The sequence below is a fragment of the Saimiri boliviensis genome, chromosome 4 (genome assembly GCF_048565385.1).
Source record: "Saimiri boliviensis isolate mSaiBol1 chromosome 4, mSaiBol1.pri, whole genome shotgun sequence".
NCBI classification, from domain to species: domain Eukaryota; kingdom Metazoa; phylum Chordata; class Mammalia; order Primates; family Cebidae; genus Saimiri; species Saimiri boliviensis.
In genome coordinates, this window is record NC_133452.1 from 130,768,481 (window position 1) to 130,786,954 (window position 18,474).

The following is an 18,474-nucleotide window of genomic DNA, read 5'->3' on the forward strand; positions in this document are numbered from 1 at the left end:
AGCTGGTTCACAGTAGGGTCCCAATTAAAGTGTTTCACATGTAACTGGATGAAACCTTTCTAGTACCAAATTAAAACAATCTTTTAGAGAAGGAAATTCTGTTTCAGAAGAGGACCTTCACACAGCATCTCTGAGTAGCAACTGATGATGCTATTGACCTCAGATGCTAATTGGTTCTCCAACATGAGATTAACCAATCCAGGAACAAGGACATCAGTAGCTGCCTCCCTATAATTTGAAAAGGGGATAGAGGGGAGTCATAGTTCTTCCTGAGTGAGACTTCTCTGGTGCTTTGGCCCCTGGTCCTGTCCTGTTCTCCAGCATGGTGTGTCTGAGGCTCCCTGGAGGCTCCTGCATGGCAGCGCTGACAGTGTCACTGATGGTGTTGAGCTCCCCACTGGCTTTGGCTGGGGACACCCGACGTAAGTGCACATTGTGGGTGCTGAGCTACTATGGGGTGGGGAAAATAGGGAGTTTTGTTAACACTGTGCCCAGGCCATATCCCTTAACAATTTCTGATGTTTTCTTCAGAGATTGCCCATCTTTATCATTCGATCCCAAATTATTTCCACCACAAAAGAAGCTTGGCTACTGGCCCTCTCCATGAGATTTGTGTAAGGGGCCAAAATACAGGCCATTTCTTCTCAAATTTCCACCAAGAAAACCATTACATCAAATTTCCTTGGGGTCTTTAGAGGATTTAGAAATAAGGATGCTAAAATAAATTCCCCATACAGCACAGCCATTTATTATGTTGACTTATGTAACACAAAAGGAGGTTTTTATTCTGATAATATTGTGGGAGTCAAGGGAATACAAGGGGTCTGTCCTAGATGATCCTGTGTTACATCCTCCACAGGACCTTTGGTGTTGACCTCTCTTCCTCGTAATTGAGGATGTACCCGGGGACCTCCTGATTATCTCCTTTCTTTTCTTTCTCAACTCCAATGTTTATAAATCCTGGATCCCTTTAGTGCATGTAGGTTCTCTGACAAAATCGATACTTAGTACACTTACTTTCTTATGGGGAAACATCCCTGGAGCTGAAGCTGAGATCTTTAGTACTTGGAGTCACCCTACAGATAAAGAGCATTTATGAGGTATTCTTTGGTGCCTAAGAACTTAAGGCATCCTCTGAAAACCTGGCCCAGGTTAGTTTTTGATGAATCTGTTTTAAGCTTTCTATGCTAGTTTCTCCTCCATCTCCTACATGCTCTAACTAGGCATGACAAGAAGAGACTCAACTAACATAGGATAAATTAAATGAAATTCTATTTTTGTAAGCCAAAAATGGTCAAATATCAGAAATTTCATAATGTGTGGGGTTATAGAGAGAATGGGGACATTGTTCACATCTCATAGGGCTGAAAGTCAATGAGGAAGTCCTGAGAACTCGTTGTCTTACTGGAGTCTTGTTCTAAATTTCATAGGTTTACCCATCATGCTCTCCGCTTTCCTTAATTAGTCATGTCTGCTTACCTCTTCCTCCAATTTCTCTCTGTTTTTTCCCCATATATGTTGCCATCATTTCCAGAAATCTCTTAAGGTTACACAGCATTAGCATTATGAGATCCACTGACAGAAATTTTTTTTTTTTTTTTTTTTTTTTTGAGACAAGGCTCCATCACCCAGGCTATAGTGCAGTGTGTGATCTCGGCTAACTGTAACCTCTGCCTTTAAGGCTCAAGCGATCCTTCCTCCTCAGCCTCCAGAGTAGCAAAGACTACAGGCAGGCAAACATACCTAGCCCCAGCTCATTTTTGTAATTTTGGTAAACACCAGATTTTGCCATGTTACCCAGGCTGGCTTTAAGCTCCTGGACTCAAGCAATCCTCCTGCCTTGGACTCCCAACGTGCTACGATTATACGTGTGACCCACCGCACCCAAGCAAAAAGAGATGAATCTTAATCACAGAATTTTAGACTGGCACAATGGCTCACAGCTGTAATACCAGCACTTTAGGAGGCCGAGACAGGCAGATCATGAGGTCAAGAGATCAAGATCATCATGGCTAACATGATGAAACCTTGTCTCTACTAAAAATCACAAAAATTAGCTGGGCATGGTGGCCTGTGCCTGTAATCCCAGCTACTCAAGAGACTGAGGCAGGAGAATCACTTGAACCCAGGAGAGAGATGTTGAAGTGAGCCAAGATTGTGCCACTGCACTACAGCCTGGCACCACAGTGAGATACCAACTCAAAAAAAATTCTTTTTTCTTAAATCACTGTTTCTCTATCTGTGAATTCTACCAAGTAGAAAGAAGAGAAAGGAGAAGTTTGCCTGTATTCTCACAGGGAAGAGAAGGGGTAGAGTTTGACATTAAAATGAAAGGGTGCTGGAGCTTCAGGCCCTTCTCGCTGTCCAGGATCCCCACAGTGATTGGTTCCCAGAACCCTGGTTTATTCATGCAAATCACACTTATTTTTCTCAGCAGCAACTATTAACTAAGCTCCCCTCTAGGTTCAAATCATTCTATTTGATTAAGACAGAGAGGTTGGGAGGCTGAGGCGGATGAATCACGAAGGCAAAAGATCGAGACCATCCTGGTCAACGTGGTGAAACCCCGTCTCTACCAAAAATACAAAAATTAGCTGGGCATGGTGGCACACACCTGTAGTCCCAGCTACTTGGGAGGCTGAGGCAGGAGAATTGCTTGAACCCAGGGGTGGGGGTTGCGGTAAGCCAACATTGGGCCATTGCACTGCAGCCTGAATAACAAAAGCAAAACTCCATTAAAAAAAAAAAAGAGAGAGAGAGGGTCCCTACTCTCAAGGAAGTTACACAACAGCACAGAAGACAGACAATAACCCAATAAACATTTAACAAAGAAGAAAATGTTAGAGAAAGGACATCACATTTGTGAAAAAGAGAGAAACGGATTCACCTAACTTTAGTTTATATGTTTCGGGAGCTCTACCTGAGCTCATTTTCATTTTCATTCATGTTGCATTTATCATTTTAAAAGTTCTATATGTCTATCATAGCATATGTCGAAGAACACAAGGAAGTATTAAGTCATTCCTTTTTCTAAGGTTTCACTAGCAAGTGGGGCTATGGTTGCCACATAAAATACAGGTTCCTAGTTGAATCTGAATTTAAGATATGCAACCATAATTTAATGGCAATCCAGATATAACAGGCATCCTCTGATTTTATTTGCCAAATTTGTCAACCCGATGTGACACATGAGCATGGATTAGAGGGCTAACCATGGAAGACACAGTGACAGCAACTTCACACGAGTTTATTCTTTAACTCTCTCTCTGTAAAGGAAGTGCTTAGATAATTTAAGAATAAAAAGATAGACATTGTTTGATCCAGGGTGCACTCTTCTCTGCCATCATATCTAAAGGGCAAAGGGAACTTTGTGAAGAAGGTCTTACTCGAAGTCTGGGGACCTGCTCATTTTTTTGTAAACTGTCTGTGTGAGAATGTCATTTTCTTGGTTTCTCCCTTTCTGAGGGGACTTGACTACAAAAGGAGAGTTCTACATCCGGACAAGGCTGGTAATTTGAATCCTACTAATGTTGTTGGGAGTGGGAGGCTGAAATAAATGAGTTAGTTGGGGAGTTAAGAATAAAATAGCTGTACTTGTGATTCATTACTACAGATAATTAGTGGACCAGTGGCAGGGAAACTAAGAAAGAAGATGATATGAAAGATAAATGATAAGATTTGGTGACTGATTGGTAAGGCCAGGAAATCAATAAATCTTGGTTCTCAACAAGTTCATTTTCTGGAGAGATAGTACTGTACTGGGTTCAGAATTCTATAAATCATTCATTTCGTGTAGGACCAAGATTTTCAATGGTTCTTTTTCAGTGTAATTCTCAGCTGCTCCATAACTAATAGTGGCTTGTTCAACACAGATGTTTTCAGAAGGTCACACCCATGGTTCCTACCCAGGCATAGTTCACCACCCCTCCCCTCCCTCCCATCACCCTTGGGGAATATGTGGCAATGTTTGGAACAATTTTTGGTGTTACAACGGGGGTTACGTCTGATATTTAATGAGTAGAAGCCAGGGACACTTCTAGAGAGCCTGCCGTGTTCACAGCAGCCTCTGTCACCAGCAAAGAATTATCTGTTCCAAAATGTCAACAGTTCTGAGGCTGAGCGCACTGGTTCACACTGGGCTCTTCCTGAAAATTCTAGACTCACATCTTCTATACACTCACCGCCCCGTTCAGTTCTTTATGGTTTATTTTTGCTTGTTTCATTATAAGAAACTAGACAGCTGCATAAATTCAACCACTTTCCTGTTGAATCCGTTTATCAGGGCAAGTTCAATGCCTTCATATTTAATTCCCCTTATGCAGTATTTTTCACCGTTTTCATGAGTTGTCAGTCATCACTGTCTCTGTTAACTTTTCACAACTTGCCCCCTTCTCAGTCACAAACAGCGATGCTGCTGCAATTACTTTTCACTAAGATGCCTCAGATTTCCGTCGTGATTCCACATTTGATACTATTCACAGTGTAAGGCTCCTTGTTGGCACAAGGTGGTCACTAAGGAAGTGTTCACAGAGTGACCGCGGTGGGTCTGTTGAAGGACCGGGTGAAGCCTGCGGGATGAGGGAAGGGGCGGATTGTGTGTCTGGGCGGAGGCTCCCAGGGGGCGGCGGCGCGGGCTGCGGGGCGGGGCGGATCCTCCTCCAGCTCCTGCCCGGAGGTCTCCGGAACAGGCTGGAGGCAGGCGGGGCCCGAAGACTTGGGATCAGAGGCGGTTTTCCCTCCCGGTCCCCCAGCCCCCGTCCGCCTCAGGAAGACGGAGGATGAGCCCCCCTGGGCTGCGGGGCCGGGGTTGCGGGTGGGGCCGGTCAGGGTTCCCAGAGCCCGCACCCCGCCCCGGGAGCCCCGATGGCGGCGTCGCTGTCGGTGTCTGTCCCGGAGGCCGCCGCTGTGACCGGATCCTTTGTGTCCCCACAGCTCGTTTCTTGAAGCACGTTAAGTTTGAGTGTCATCACCTCAACGGGACGCAGCGGGTGCGGTACCTGTTCAGAGACATCTACAACCAGGAGGAGTTCGTGCGCTTCGACAGCGACGTGGGGGAGTTCCGGGCGGTGACGGAGCTGGGGCGGCCTGACGAGGAGCTCTGGAACAGCCAGAAGGACGTCCTGGAGCAGAGGCGGGCCGCGGTGGACAGGTTCTGCAGACACAACTACGAGATTTCAGAGAGGTTCCTGGTGCCGCGGACAGGTGAGCGCGCGGAGCGGGGCCTCCCTGTGAGCTGCCAGTCAGACAGAGACCGAGAGAGACTGAGAGAGACTGAGACTGAGAGAGAGAGAGACTGAGAGAGACCGAGAGAGACAGAGAGACACTGACAGAGACTGAGAGAGATTGACAGAGACAGAGAGGAACTGAGAGAGACTGAGAAAGACCTAGCGAGACCGAGAGAGACCGAGAGACTGAGACCGAGAGATTGAGAGAGATTGAGAGACAGAGACTGACAGACACTGAGAGAGAGATTGAGACTGAGAGATTGAGAGAGATACTGAGAGACAGACAGAAACTGAGAGACACCGAGAGTGAGACTGAGGGAGAGACTGAGGGAGAGAGACGGAGAAAGAGAGAGAGAGAGAGAGCGAGAGAGAGAGAGAGAGCGGGCGCCACCTGTGAGCACTTAGAGTCCTCTCCATCCTGAGCAGGGAGCTCCGAGGACACAGGTGTGTGTAGAGTGTGGATTTGTGTGTGAGGCTGTTGTGGGAGGGGAGGCAGGAGGGGGCTTCTTCCTGTCCTGGAGGCCTCTGTGGGGAGGTGACATGGGAGGTGGCTGCAGGGGCTGGAGAGGGAGGAGACCTGGATTGTCCCGGGTCCTTAGAGATGCAGGAAGGGAAGTGTGAGGTGTGTGTGGCTGGGTGAGGGTTCAGGGGAGGAGAGCTGAGGGTGTGGGAGGTTTGGGGTAGTGTGAGGAGGCCAGTTCCAGACTGTCCCTGCACACGCCCTTCATGCAGCCTCTGAAATCAGAGTGTGCGGTGTTTGTTTGCAAAAGCATCGCATTAATTTCTAGGTGAACTGAGGAGGCCACTGAGGCACCTCTGATGCTTTTTTAGGTCTAAATTTTTTACTGTTTTTTTTTTTTTCTTAGTGTGTATATGTTTACATAGTTGAAATGACTGTGAAATTAGCTTGTTGAATAAAGTTTTAACACATTTTTACTGGCTGGGCGCGGTGGGTCAGCCTGTAATCCCAGCAGTTTGGGAGGCCAACGCTGGTGGACCACGAGCTCAAGAGATCGAGACTATCCTGGCCAACATGGTGAAACCCCGTCTCTACCAAAAATACAAAAATTAGCTGGGCGTAGTGGCATATGCCTGTGGTCCCTACTACTCGGGAGACTGAGGCAGGAGAAGTGCTTGAACCCAGGAGTCGGAGATTGAGGTGAGCCAAGATTGCACCACTGCACTCCAGCCTCCGCAACAGAGTGGGAAAAAAAATTGTTACTATTTTATTATAATGCTAATACTTTTCTAGTAATTACATATCATTATTATTTTTTGAAATGGAGTCTCACTCTGTCACCAGGCAGGAGTGCAGTGGCACAATCTTGGGTCACTGCAACCTCTGCCTCCCAGGTTCAAGCGATTCTCCTGCCTCAGCCTCATGAGTAGCTGGCACTACAGGCACTTGCCACCACGCCCACCTAGATTAATATTTTACTAGAGACAGGGTTTCACCATGTTGGTCATGCTGTTCTCAAACTCCTGACCTCCTGATCTGCCCCCCTCAGCCTCCTAAAGTGCTGGGATTACAGGCGTGAGTTACCACGCCCAGCTTGTTCTAATAGCTGTGACACAACTTACCTCCCTTTCCCTTTGATGACCTTTATCTTGACAGTCACCAAAACTGAAAAGGTATGTTTCTGGTTACTTTTTAATTTATATATTTGTAATTTGTAATTCTTTTGAATTATTTTGACCTATTCATTGCCCAGTTATAATGACTGCTCTAAGAATTCCCTGTTGCATTTGGGAGGTAATGGACAATGACCTATTGTCTGTTACGTCCAGGGCTTAGTATTTTTCTCAGTGCTTCTCTGGGTTCTTTGTACTGTAAGACTAGTAACACTTTATTGATATTTGATTCAGCATTTTCTCCATTTTGTGGTTTGTATGTTGATTTGAAAATTGTTTTCCATCTTAAGAATTTGAACATTTTTATTTAATAAAACATATTGCATAATTTGTATTAGTGATTCACAGTCCATCTTAAATCTACCTTTTTGTGGTATTGTTATCTCGAGATTTCTGCTTCCTTCTTTAAAAAAAATATATTTATTGAGAGTCTGCTAGTGTCAGGGATTTTCCTAGGCATAAGCACCCCAACTAATGAGTCCCAGACCCTGCCTTGACCCAATGTCATTCTGGAAAGAAAAATCACTTTACAATGACAGGTCTATAATAGTTATGCTTGTTTTGCACGGGAGATGCATTGATCAGCTAAATGTACGTGTAAGAGCTTTCAAAACTAAAATGACTTTCCTTCATCCGTCTCTCTGCTTTAGGACTCATGCCTTTCTAGGAAATTAAAGATTTGGAGAATCATTCCTGTCCGTCTCACCTTCCCAGGTGCAGAACCATTTCTGTGGCATTCTAAGGTGTGAGTGCATGGCGGTAGGATTCCTAAACATTCATCCTCAGTTTCCTCATGTACCTTACTCTGTCTCTTTATCTTTCGACATTGCTTTAAATCATATTTTTCTCTCCAGGGGTACAAGGATGATAAACAGTTGTGAAATGGAGCATCCAAGTGTGGTGAGCCCTCTCACAGTGGAATGGATGAGAACCCTTCTGACTTAAACATTGTTTAGTCCATATCTTCAGTCATTGTTTTTTATATATTGATGTGCATTAATCCCATGAAACCTCTAGTAGTGGATTAGTATAATTATCCTCCATTATAGGTGAGAAAGTTGAGACACAGAAAAATTGAAAACCGCTTCTAGGATCAAACAGTAAAAGGCAGACTTTGGATATGAACCAGACACCTTGGCTCAAAAATCAGTATTAATTAATACACTCTGTACTTTCAAAGATTTGTAAACAGTTTGACAATGCATGCCAATTTTAAGCTATGAAGAATCAAACACCATTTTTCACAAGATCTCTCAAATCTAATGGGTCCCCACTTTAAAGATTAAATTCCAGGCTGATGTCACTGTGAGGCCACATGACTGCTGTGCTGGAGGCCTGGTCAAGGCCAGAGCCTGGGTTTACAGAGAAGCAACAAACAGCCAAACACGGAGACTCGCTCTGTCCTCCTGACTCGTTCCCTCTCCCTTTTGTTCTCCTAGTCCAACCTAAGGTGACTGTGTATCCTGCAAAGACCCAGGCCCTGCAGCACCACAACCTCCTGGTCTGCTCTGTGAGTGGGTTCTATCCAGGCAGCATTGAAGTCAGGTGGTTCCGGAATGACCAGGAAGAGAAGGCTGGGGTGGTGTCCACAGGCCTGATCCAGAATGGAGACTGGACCTTCCAGACCCTGGTGATGCTGGAAACAGTTCCTCAGAGTGGAGAGGTTTACACCTGCCAAGTGGAGCACCCAAGCGTGATGAGCCCTATCACAGTGCAATGGAGTGAGCGGCTTTCTGACTTCATGAATTTCTCACCCACCGAGAAGGGGACTTGCTAATTCCCGAGTGTCAGGTTTCTCCTCTCTCATATAGGATTTTCATTTGCTCCATGTTGCAATCTCCATCAGCACAGGTCACTGGGGGGAGCCCTGTAATAGTTTCTAGAAACACCTGTAGCCCATGGGAAGCTGTCATGCCTGCCAGGCAGGAGAGGCTGCCCCTCTTTTAAACCTCCACATGATGTCACAGACAGGGTCACCTTCTCTCTCTGGGTTCCAGGCCCTGCTCCGAGACTCTGTTTCTGGTGCTGTTGCTGTGAGTTGTTTGCTGTGATCTGAGAAGAGCGAACTGTAGGGGCCTTCCTGACATGAGGGGAGTCCACTCTCAGCTCTGCCTTTATGAGCTCTGTCACTCTAGAGAAAATACTTAACCTCACTGAGTCTCAGGCTTTCTGTTGATCAGGTGCTGAAGTCAGGCCTTACATCAAAGCTGTAATATCTGAAGGAGTTTGACGCCTGAACCTTCTAACTGTTCAGTGTGATTTGAAAACCTTTTTTCCTCCAGAAATGGCCAGTTATTTTAGTTCTTGCAGGGCAGCCTTCTTCCCCATGTTCAAAGCTCTGAATCTCAGAGTCTGAATTAAAGACGTTCAATTCAGAGTAAAAATCACTAAACCTGGCTTCCTCTCTCAGGAGCACAGTCTGAATCTGCACAGAGCAAGCTGCTGAGTGGAGTCGGGGGCTTTGTGCTGGGCCTGCTCTTCCTTGGCGCAGGGCTGTTCATCCACTTCAGGAATCAGAAAGGTGAGGAGCCTTTGGCAGCTGGGTCTCTCCATAGGCTTTTCTGGAGGAGGAAATATGGATTTGCTCAGGATAGTTCTCAGCATATTTGGGCCTGGATAAGTCTTTCTTTCCCCAAATGACCTCCAATGTCCTGCAAACCCAGAAATCATCAGGGCATGGTCACTATGTGAAAGCATAATAGCTAGTGGCCTGCAGAGTTATGAGGAAGATTAACAAGCAGGGGTCCTTGGTTTGAGATCCTGGAATAAATTAAAGAAGAGTCACTACGTCTAATGCAATTACACTGGATCCTGTGACAGATACTTCACGCTTCGAGGATCACATGGTCTGTTTCTGCTCCTCTCTGCCCTGGTTGGTGTGGGTTGTGGTGTTAGAGAAATCTCAGGTGGGAGATCTGGGGTTGGGACATTGTGCGGGAAGACTGATTTGCTTCCATATCTCTTAAGTGTATATCTTTTCCTCTTTTCCCCAGGACGCTCTGGACTTCAGCCAACAGGTAATACCTTTTATTCTCTTTTAGAAACAGTCAGTTTCCCGAGAATGCTGGTAGAGGTCATAAGGCTTGAGACACAAATCATAGAAAATACTTTGGATTCAAATTTGTAATCAGGCAATTTACACCAAAACTCCTCTCCACTTAGAAAAGGCCTGTGCTCTGCAGGCACTGGCTCAGGGAGACTCAGGAACTTGTTTTTCTTCTTCCTGCAGTGCTCTCATGTGAGCCCTTGAAAGAGGGGAAAAGAAGCTATTAGTAGAGCCAGGTCTGAACACAACACTTCCTTCTGTCTCTGCAGGACTCCTGAGCTGAAGGGAAGATGACCACATTCAAGGCAGAACCTTCTGTCCCAGCTTTGCAGGATGAAAAGCTTTCCTGCTTGGCTCTTATTCTTCCACAAGAGAGAGCTTTCTCAGGACCTGGTTGCTACTGGTTCAGCAACTCTGCAGAAATGTCCTTCCTTGTGGCTTCCTCACTTCCTGCCCTTGGCCTGAAGTCCCAGCATTGATGGCATTTCTTCATCTTCAACTTTTATGCTCCCCTTTACCTAACCCTTCATGCCTGCCATGCATCTGTACTCACCCTGTGCCACAATCACATTACATTATTAAATTTTTCTCAGACATGGAGTTAAAAATTGTGCGGTCTATTTGGCTCCAAGGAAAAAAATATATAAAGAAAAGGAAAGGCCGGGCTCGGTGACTCAGGCCTGTAATCCCAGTGCTCTGGGAGGCCGCTGCATGCAGAATTTGAGATCAGAATATTGAGACCATCTTGGCCAATATTTTGAAACCCAGTCTCTACTAAAAATACAAAAATTAGCTGGGCATGGTGGTGCATCCCTGTAATTCGGCTACTCAGAATGCTAAGGCAGGAGAATTGCTTGAACCAGGAAGTCAGACGTTGCACTGTGCCAAGATGGCCCAGCTGCACTCCAGCCTGGTGACAAAGCCAGACTCAGTCTCAAAAAACAAAAAAAGAAAGAATAAAGAAAAAGGGAAGATTATTTCCTAGTAGAATAATGGTTTTCATGTATATGTCATAAGTATGTGAGGTGATGCATGTGTTAAATAGCTTGATTTAGACATTGCATACTATAAGCATATATCAAAACTTCATGCTGTACAACATGAAGATACTACACAGCTTTTACCTGTTAATTAAAAAAGTAAACCCAACGTTTTAAAAGGCAATGCATGAAAACTGAGAACAAACTGTAACAACTGAAACAAACTTGCCAACATGAGACGAGAAACCAGCCAGCAAGTCCATCAGAAATCTTTCTTAACCCCATCCACAATATTGTGTATCTATTACTAAATTAGTACATTGTTTTTCATTCCAGAGCCTTCAATATTACCGTCCTCTCAAAGGACTTGTACAGATTTCAGAGAAAGACAAATTTAGACGATGGAGGGTTATTCATTGGTTCTGAAAATCGGTTTCAAGTGTGTCCAATCTAAAAGTACATAATCAATTCAGAAGTTTATTTCAAAGTAATAATCATTTGAGCATAATTTCTCTACTGTCAGAGACAATTGTTACTTTATTTTCAATCAAACTTAATGTTTATTTTATGCATATAAATCACCAAGACCTAATGCTATTATCAGTATTTTATGCATATTTTATTTTTAGTTATATGTTACTTGTACATACACAGCAGTACAAGTACATATAAATTCTATAGGAATATATTAAGCTGATAATTATGTCTGTTCTGTTTGATCCCAGAGTTGCAACCAATAGGCCTTGTTCCCTAAGTTGAGGAAATGATTTGTCTCATTTTACATGAGACTTGTGGTGTGGAATTATAAGGTAGAACTAAAGTGTGTGGGATGAATATTTCAGTGAAGATGCATTCTGCTATTAATAGCAGGAAATGCGATCTAACGGGTTTTATTTTTCTTTAACCCATTATCTCACATAGCTGATAGAGCTAAGCTAAGGCTGCTCAACTCAGCAGGTCGATGGCATCACCAGTGATCCTGGAACTTCACAGCTCATCTCTCTATAACACACAGCACGTCAGCTTTCCTCAGACGGCAGGAGGACCCCTGCAGCACATTTAGGTTTCTTATTCTTTCGTAGCAACTCCCAAAGGCAGGAAAAGGATACTATTTTTTCCTTTGTGCCTTTATAAGGAGCAACTGAACTGTCTCTGGAGTGTTCCCTGTACCCACTTTCTCACACACTGGAACGACCATGGGATCACATGGGCTCTGACAAACCAGATTCAACCTTTGTAGAGTTGGCCTGATGAACAGGGAAGAAGAGGAGCAAAATCATATGTTTTAAAAAAATAAATAAATGGTGGATGGAGTAGGAGAGACTGATTTCAGGTTAGGGAAATGATAGATTGTGGTACTATCGGGTTGTTAGTATTTGTAGTAACATTCTGCATGAAGGCCTAGAGACTCCTGATAGGCATCCTCAATTCAGGGTTTTGGGTATATATATATACATATACAGAGAGAGTATTAAATTTCAGCCATTAACTCAAATTACAATTAAATCAAAAAGCAAGCAGAAAGGATTGTTTTTAGAACTCAATTAAGTAGGCTGACATGTTATTTTATGAGGTAAATACATTTTCCAAAAAATTTTTGAAAAAAAGAAGAAATGACTAGCGCTATAAAGTCTAAAATATACTATATATTTTCTAAAATATACTATGCATTTTTAAAAACAGATGCATTGTTACTGATATTTATTAAATTAAATATACTAGTAAAACAGTCTAGAATTAGAAACAGAAGGAGTTGAGATTCAGTTTCAGTTTTTGGTAACTTGTATTCCAAGCTCATTTCTTTCACTAAATGGATCCTGAAAAAATAACAATTGAAACATAAAGAGAAAATATTAAATTATGAAAACAGATGTTATTTCTAATACTATCATCATCATCATCATCATTGTATCTGAAGGCAAACAGATTTTCTTAACCCTCATGTGTTGCTGACGGGAGTGTGTGATTTTACAAACACCTGGACATTTGGCAGTTTCTTAAAAAGCTAGTGATCTGTGGCTGGGCATGGTGGCTCATGCCTGTAGTCTCAGCACCTTGGGAGGCCAAGGCAGGTAGAACAGGAGGTCAGGAGATCGAGACCATCCTTACCAGCATGATGAAACCCCATCTTTACTAAAAACACAGAAATTAGCAGGGCATAGTGAATGCATCTGTGGTCGCAGCTATTCGGGAGGCTGAGGCAGAAGAATCACTTGAACCCAGGAGGGGTGGGGGTTGCAGTGACGGATGATGGTGCCGCTGCACTCCATCCTGGTGACAGAGGGAGACTCTCTCTCTCAAAAAAAAAAAAAAAAAAGCCTAAAATATATTTGCCATACGACCCAAAATTTTCACTCCTTGGAGCCTACCTAAGAGATATAAAAACATATGTCCTCACAAAGACATGTGCTCAAGTGTTCAGAACAGCCTTCGCCATAGTTGGCCCAAACTGAGATCAATCCAAATATCCTTCAGTTAGTAAATGGAGAAACAACATGATACTACATCCATACAAGCCAATATCATTCAATAAGAAGGAACAAAAACAGACTTATCTGGCAGGGAGATACCATGAACCTGAGGGTAGTTTTCCCAAAGCAAGTTTCAACCCTTGCACTCCAGATGATGGGAGATTACTTAATGGGTACAATGTATGTGATAGGGGTGATGGATACTGCAGAAACACTGACTTACCGCTATGCAATCTATGCATGCAACAAAACTACAGCTGTACCTTAAACATTTACACAAATGAGAAATGAGAAAATAAATTTTAATACATGAAACGTAAAGAAACAAAACAATGATACATACTACAAACTGGTGAACCTCAACAGTGTTAACTAAGTGAAGGAACCTGAACACAAGAGATCACATGTTGTATGATTTCATTTACTTGAAATACCTGGAAAAGATAAATATATAGATAGAAGGAGCAGCGCATTGGGTGTCTAGGGCTTGAGATATCAATGGGAATTAACTGTAAAGAGAGAAATTTTAGACATGACAGAAATGTTATAAAACTGGATTGTTGTGATAATTGCACAAATCTTTTAATTTGCTAAAATTATAAAATTATAAATATACAATAAATTTTGGAGTATGTAAATTATACTTTAGTAAACCTGTTAAAATAATTCTTTTTTAAAAAATTAGACTTTGTAAGCAAGAAAAGGTCAGAACACACAAATAAAGAAATATTTTATGAAATTTACTGATTTCTTTGAATGAAGAAAATAATAAAATTAAAAGAAGTATGTGAAGTTCAGGAAAAATTTGGATCACATACATCAGACGATGTGCTAACTTTCTTATAACAAATTGGTAACTAATCTATACATAAATTAATGGAAATGCCACAGAAAAAATGGGCAAAGGATTTATACTGACTATAAAAGAGAATATTTCAATAGTTTATAAATATTTGCTTAAACTCACCAATAAATGGAAAAATCCAAATTCAAACAGCAATGTAATAAAATATTTCTTGCCCCCAACACCCAACATTGGCAAATATAACAGTTCATTTTAAAATCAAGAATTTAGAAGATTCTATGGGAACAGATTCTGTCATATTATTAGAAGTCTGAGTGGATGGCAGTGTGGTAGTGTCCATTAAAACTCAAAATGCAATTGTTACATGCTTGTTGAAAACAACAAAAATTCCTTTCTAAACATCCGTCTTAAAGAAAGACAGATGTTTTAAAAAACAGAATCCTACATGGGCCTGAGGAGACATAAAATTGTTTGTTTGTTAAGCCGCTGTTTGCAATAACAAAAACATTTCCAAATTCTAAAAGAGAAATTGATTAATTTGTCTTGATGATAAAACTTTTGAACATTATAAAAACTATGCAGTATGTAAAGTGAGAGCACACTGCAAGATGACATTTGGTGCTGGGTGTGGCACTGTGACCATTCATTAGTGTAACCCTGTGAGTAGTTAGAATAATACAGGATTTCCACTCTAAGTTTTTACAGTCTTGGTAAAGCTTTTCTTGTGTGTCCATGCTGACATGTAAAAAACCTAACAGGAGAAAACAGAAATGTTCTCAATATTTAGATAGAAGAAAGGTAAATTGTGGTATAGCCATAGAAAGGGACAAAACACAGAGCTTTAAGTAAATTATGTAGGACTATCAACATGGATTGGAAAAGAATCATAAACCATAATGCCAGTTAGAAGGCACAAATTTACAAGAACTGTCACTGTTACTATAAGAACAAAATAATATGAACTAAACTGTATAGGTAAACTGGAAAATCATCTTATTTTTAAAACTTTAATGAGCAGTGGATCATAAAGTACAAACATTGTGAATTCCAGAGATGAACAAATTCCACTAAGGTGAGCAGGGACAAGTGTCCACTCTTACTCTTTGTCGGTCGACTGAATCTTAACATGGGTGGAAGATTGAACCTGGCTGAGAAAGGGAGATTATGAGGGAGTGAGGACAAACCAGCTGAGTTGTAAATATCCCTGTGGGTTTGTGTGATGCATTACGACCTATAGAGACCCCTGGAATAATATGTATCTACTTTACCCCGCCAGCTGATTCTCCTTCCAGAACTTTTTCTGACTTCATGCTGGTGGTGTGGAAACTAGGGAGGTAGAGAGAAGACAACAAACATCTCTGTAGCTTCATGTAAACAAAGATCAGGAAGGAAATCAAGATAACATCAACACTTTCAACCACCCTGACTTTGTAGGCCTTTATAACTGACATATATATTGACAACATCAGATAACTATAGAATATTTATTTATTTACATTGCACAAAGATTATCAATGAAATAGAACAAATACTATGACTGTAAAACTAGTCTCAATGACTTTCAAAAGAATAAAGTCATACAGAATATATTCTCTGAACACAGACTTATCAAATTACAAATTAGTAAGACTGAGAAAATAGCCCACATTTTTGGAAGTAAAATAACACATTTCTAAATAATTTATGGCTTGTCAAAAAGGAAATTAGAAGAAAAATTAGAAAATAATTTTAAATAAAATAATACTAAAATGAATTTTTAAAAATTTTGATATACAACTAAAGCAGTCCTTCAGAAAAAAATACTTAGTTTTAAATGCTTGTATTACAAAAGGATAAATATATAAAAATCAAAGATTTACTCTTTTAACTTAAGAATCAAACAAAAGCAAATTTAAGAAGTAGAAAAAAACAAAGAGGTGAGGAAATTGGTAAAATTAATTTCTTTGTTTTGTTTTCTGTTTGTTTATGGTAGAGCATAAACATGTTAGTCCATTCTTAACATTCCTAAAAACAAATACCTGAGGCTGGATAATTCATAAAGACAAGAGGTTGAACTGGCTCAGGGTTTTGCAGGCTGTACAGGAGGTGTGTGCTGGCAATTACTTCTGATGAGGGCCTCAGGAAGCTAAGAATCATGGCAGAAGGAAAGGGGAGGCCAGGTATCACATGGTGAGAGCAGGAGCACAGAGAAAGTGGGGCAGAGTTGCACTCCTTTAAACAACCAGATCTGTTAACTGAGTAAGAACTCACTCATTATAGCTAGGATGACACCAAGCCATTGATGAAGGATCTGCCCCCCGACCAAAATACTTCTCACCAGGCCTCATCTCCAACATTGCAGTTACCTTTCAAAGTGAGATTTGGAGAATATAAACATCCAAGCTATACCAATAACATAATTGGTTTAATGTATACTGACTTTGTATCCAGCAACATTATTTAATTTACTTATTAAATCTATGAGTTTATTATTTTTGTTTTCTAAGTACCTGATGATGTCAAGAGTAAGTAATGACCATTTTACCTGGATGCAATTATTATCTTTTTATGTATTTTTCTTGCCATTTTCATTGCCTAACTGCTGTACTACTCCAGATATGAAGGAAACAGTTTTCATATTTCACTGCTGAGACTAATGTGTGCAATAGTGTATCTATCATTTCTGATATTGAAGAAACTTTTTAATACAAGTTGAAAACAGATTTTTTTTTTAACATTAAGGCCAAGTGCTGACTCTATCAAGGTGGTTGCATGTGTTTTCTCCTTCCTTCAGCTCATGCAGTGATTCACATGAACTGATTTTCAAATACTCAAACAGCCTTGCATTTCTGAAGTAAACTCCACTTGGTCATCAGGTAGTAGCCATCTTTTAAATCGCTGAATTCAGTTGGCTTATATTTTCTTAAGGACTTGGCTCATAAGAGTTATTGCTCCATAAATTCCTATTTGTTGTAAAGTTTCTTTCAGGTCTTGAAGTAAAGTTCTCACAGACATCACCAAACTTAACTGCAAGTGATTTTCCTTTTATCAAATATGTTTTAAGTTTACATAAATTTTGTTCCTTAAGTATTTTAAAATAGTTACTGAAGCTAGATGAACCTGGGTTTTTTTCTTGGGAAAGCTTTATAGAATGGGCTTACTTTATGAAATGTGGAACTCTTCATATTTTATGTTTTTGTCAGCTTCAGTACATTGTGCATTTTGTATTCATTCCACACAATTTTTTTGGTAAGGTATTCATAATATTTAGTATGATTTCATGCTGATAAATCTGTAAGACTATAATATAAGATATGAAATTTGTATCACTGGAGTCACAGGGAGATGACCAATGTGTGATGCCCAAAGAGTGTTTGAAGGAAGACTGACTCTTTTCCAAATTTGGACAAAGTCTTAAACATAAAAATTCAAGAACCTGTTCCTACCCAAACAAAGATAAATTTACAGAAATTTATGCAACAAAAGAGAAATTACATCCCACACGTAGGAGAAAATACGTTGACAGTGGATTGCTCATTAGCAATCAGGTAGACCAAGCAGAACTGGCCCAAGATATTCTGACAGCTGAAAGTAAAGTTAACCTGGAATGCATATCCAGTAAACATATTATTATAAAATGAAGATTCTATCATGACTTTTTTTCTTTTTCTTTTTTGTTTTTTAGATGGATCTTGCTCTGTCACCCAGGCTTGAGGGCAGTGGTATGACCACAGCTTACTGCAGCCTCTGCCTCCCAGGTTCATGTGATCCTCACACCTCAGCCTCCTGAGTAGCTGGGATTACTGACATGCACTCACACACCTGGCTAATTTTTTGTATTTTTGGCAGAGACAGGGTTCAGTCATGTTGCCCAGGCTGGTCTCAAATTCCTGAGCTCAGAGGATCTGCCTGCCTTGGCCTCCCAAAGTTCTGGAATTACATGCATGAGACACTGTGCCAGCCATGACATTCTTAGAGGGAGGTAAATCAAGATAATTTAATGCTAGCTGATTTACCGTAAAACAAAGGCTAAAAGAACTGCTTGAGCTGGAATAGAAATGATAATGGGAGAAATCTTGGACAATCAGAAAAAAGCAAACAATAGAATGAGTAAAAATATGGGTAAATGCAAAAGACTTTTTCAGTTTTTTAAATTAATTTGATAGGGAAAAAAATTACAAAATTTTTAGATGTGATTTTTGATGCAGGTAGAGAAAATAAAATATATATATTATAAATGCAAGAGTGGAAAGAGATACAAAGGAGTTAAAGCTTCTACATTTTAGTCAAGTTGGTAAAATGTCAGCACCAATAGACTGTAAGTTATGTTAACAGA

The 18,474-nt window shown here is 41.1% G+C and overlaps 1 protein-coding gene across 1 annotated transcript; it reads left to right on the plus strand.

Annotated features, from left to right (window-relative positions):
- The first annotated feature begins 244 nt into the window (after positions 1-244).
- LOC141584345 (HLA class II histocompatibility antigen, DR beta 5 chain-like) lies at positions 245-10,503 on the plus strand. Its single transcript, XM_074398215.1, has 6 exons — positions 245-422; positions 4,933-5,202; positions 8,297-8,578; positions 9,268-9,378; positions 9,851-9,874; positions 10,173-10,503. The coding sequence occupies exons 1-6, from the start codon at positions 323-325 to the stop codon at positions 10,184-10,186; spliced, it is 801 nt and encodes a 266-aa protein (XP_074254316.1). The 5' UTR covers positions 245-322; the 3' UTR covers positions 10,187-10,503.
- Positions 10,504-18,474: the final 7,971 nt, after the last annotated feature.

What these genes read in the sequence shown, in the direction of transcription:
- LOC141584345 (XM_074398215.1), top strand. Translation starts at nt 323, where the DNA reads ATGGTGTGTCTGAGGCTCCCTGGAGGCTCCTGCATGGCAGCGCTGACA. An exon ending in TTTGGCTGGGGACACCCGAC is followed by an intron (nt 423 to 4,932) that starts GTAAGTGCACAT and finishes GTGTCCCCACAG; the next exon opens with CTCGTTTCTTGAAGCACGTT. An exon ending in CCACTTCAGGAATCAGAAAG is followed by an intron (nt 9,379 to 9,850) that starts GTGAGGAGCCTT and finishes TCTTTTCCCCAG; the next exon opens with GACGCTCTGGACTTCAGCCA.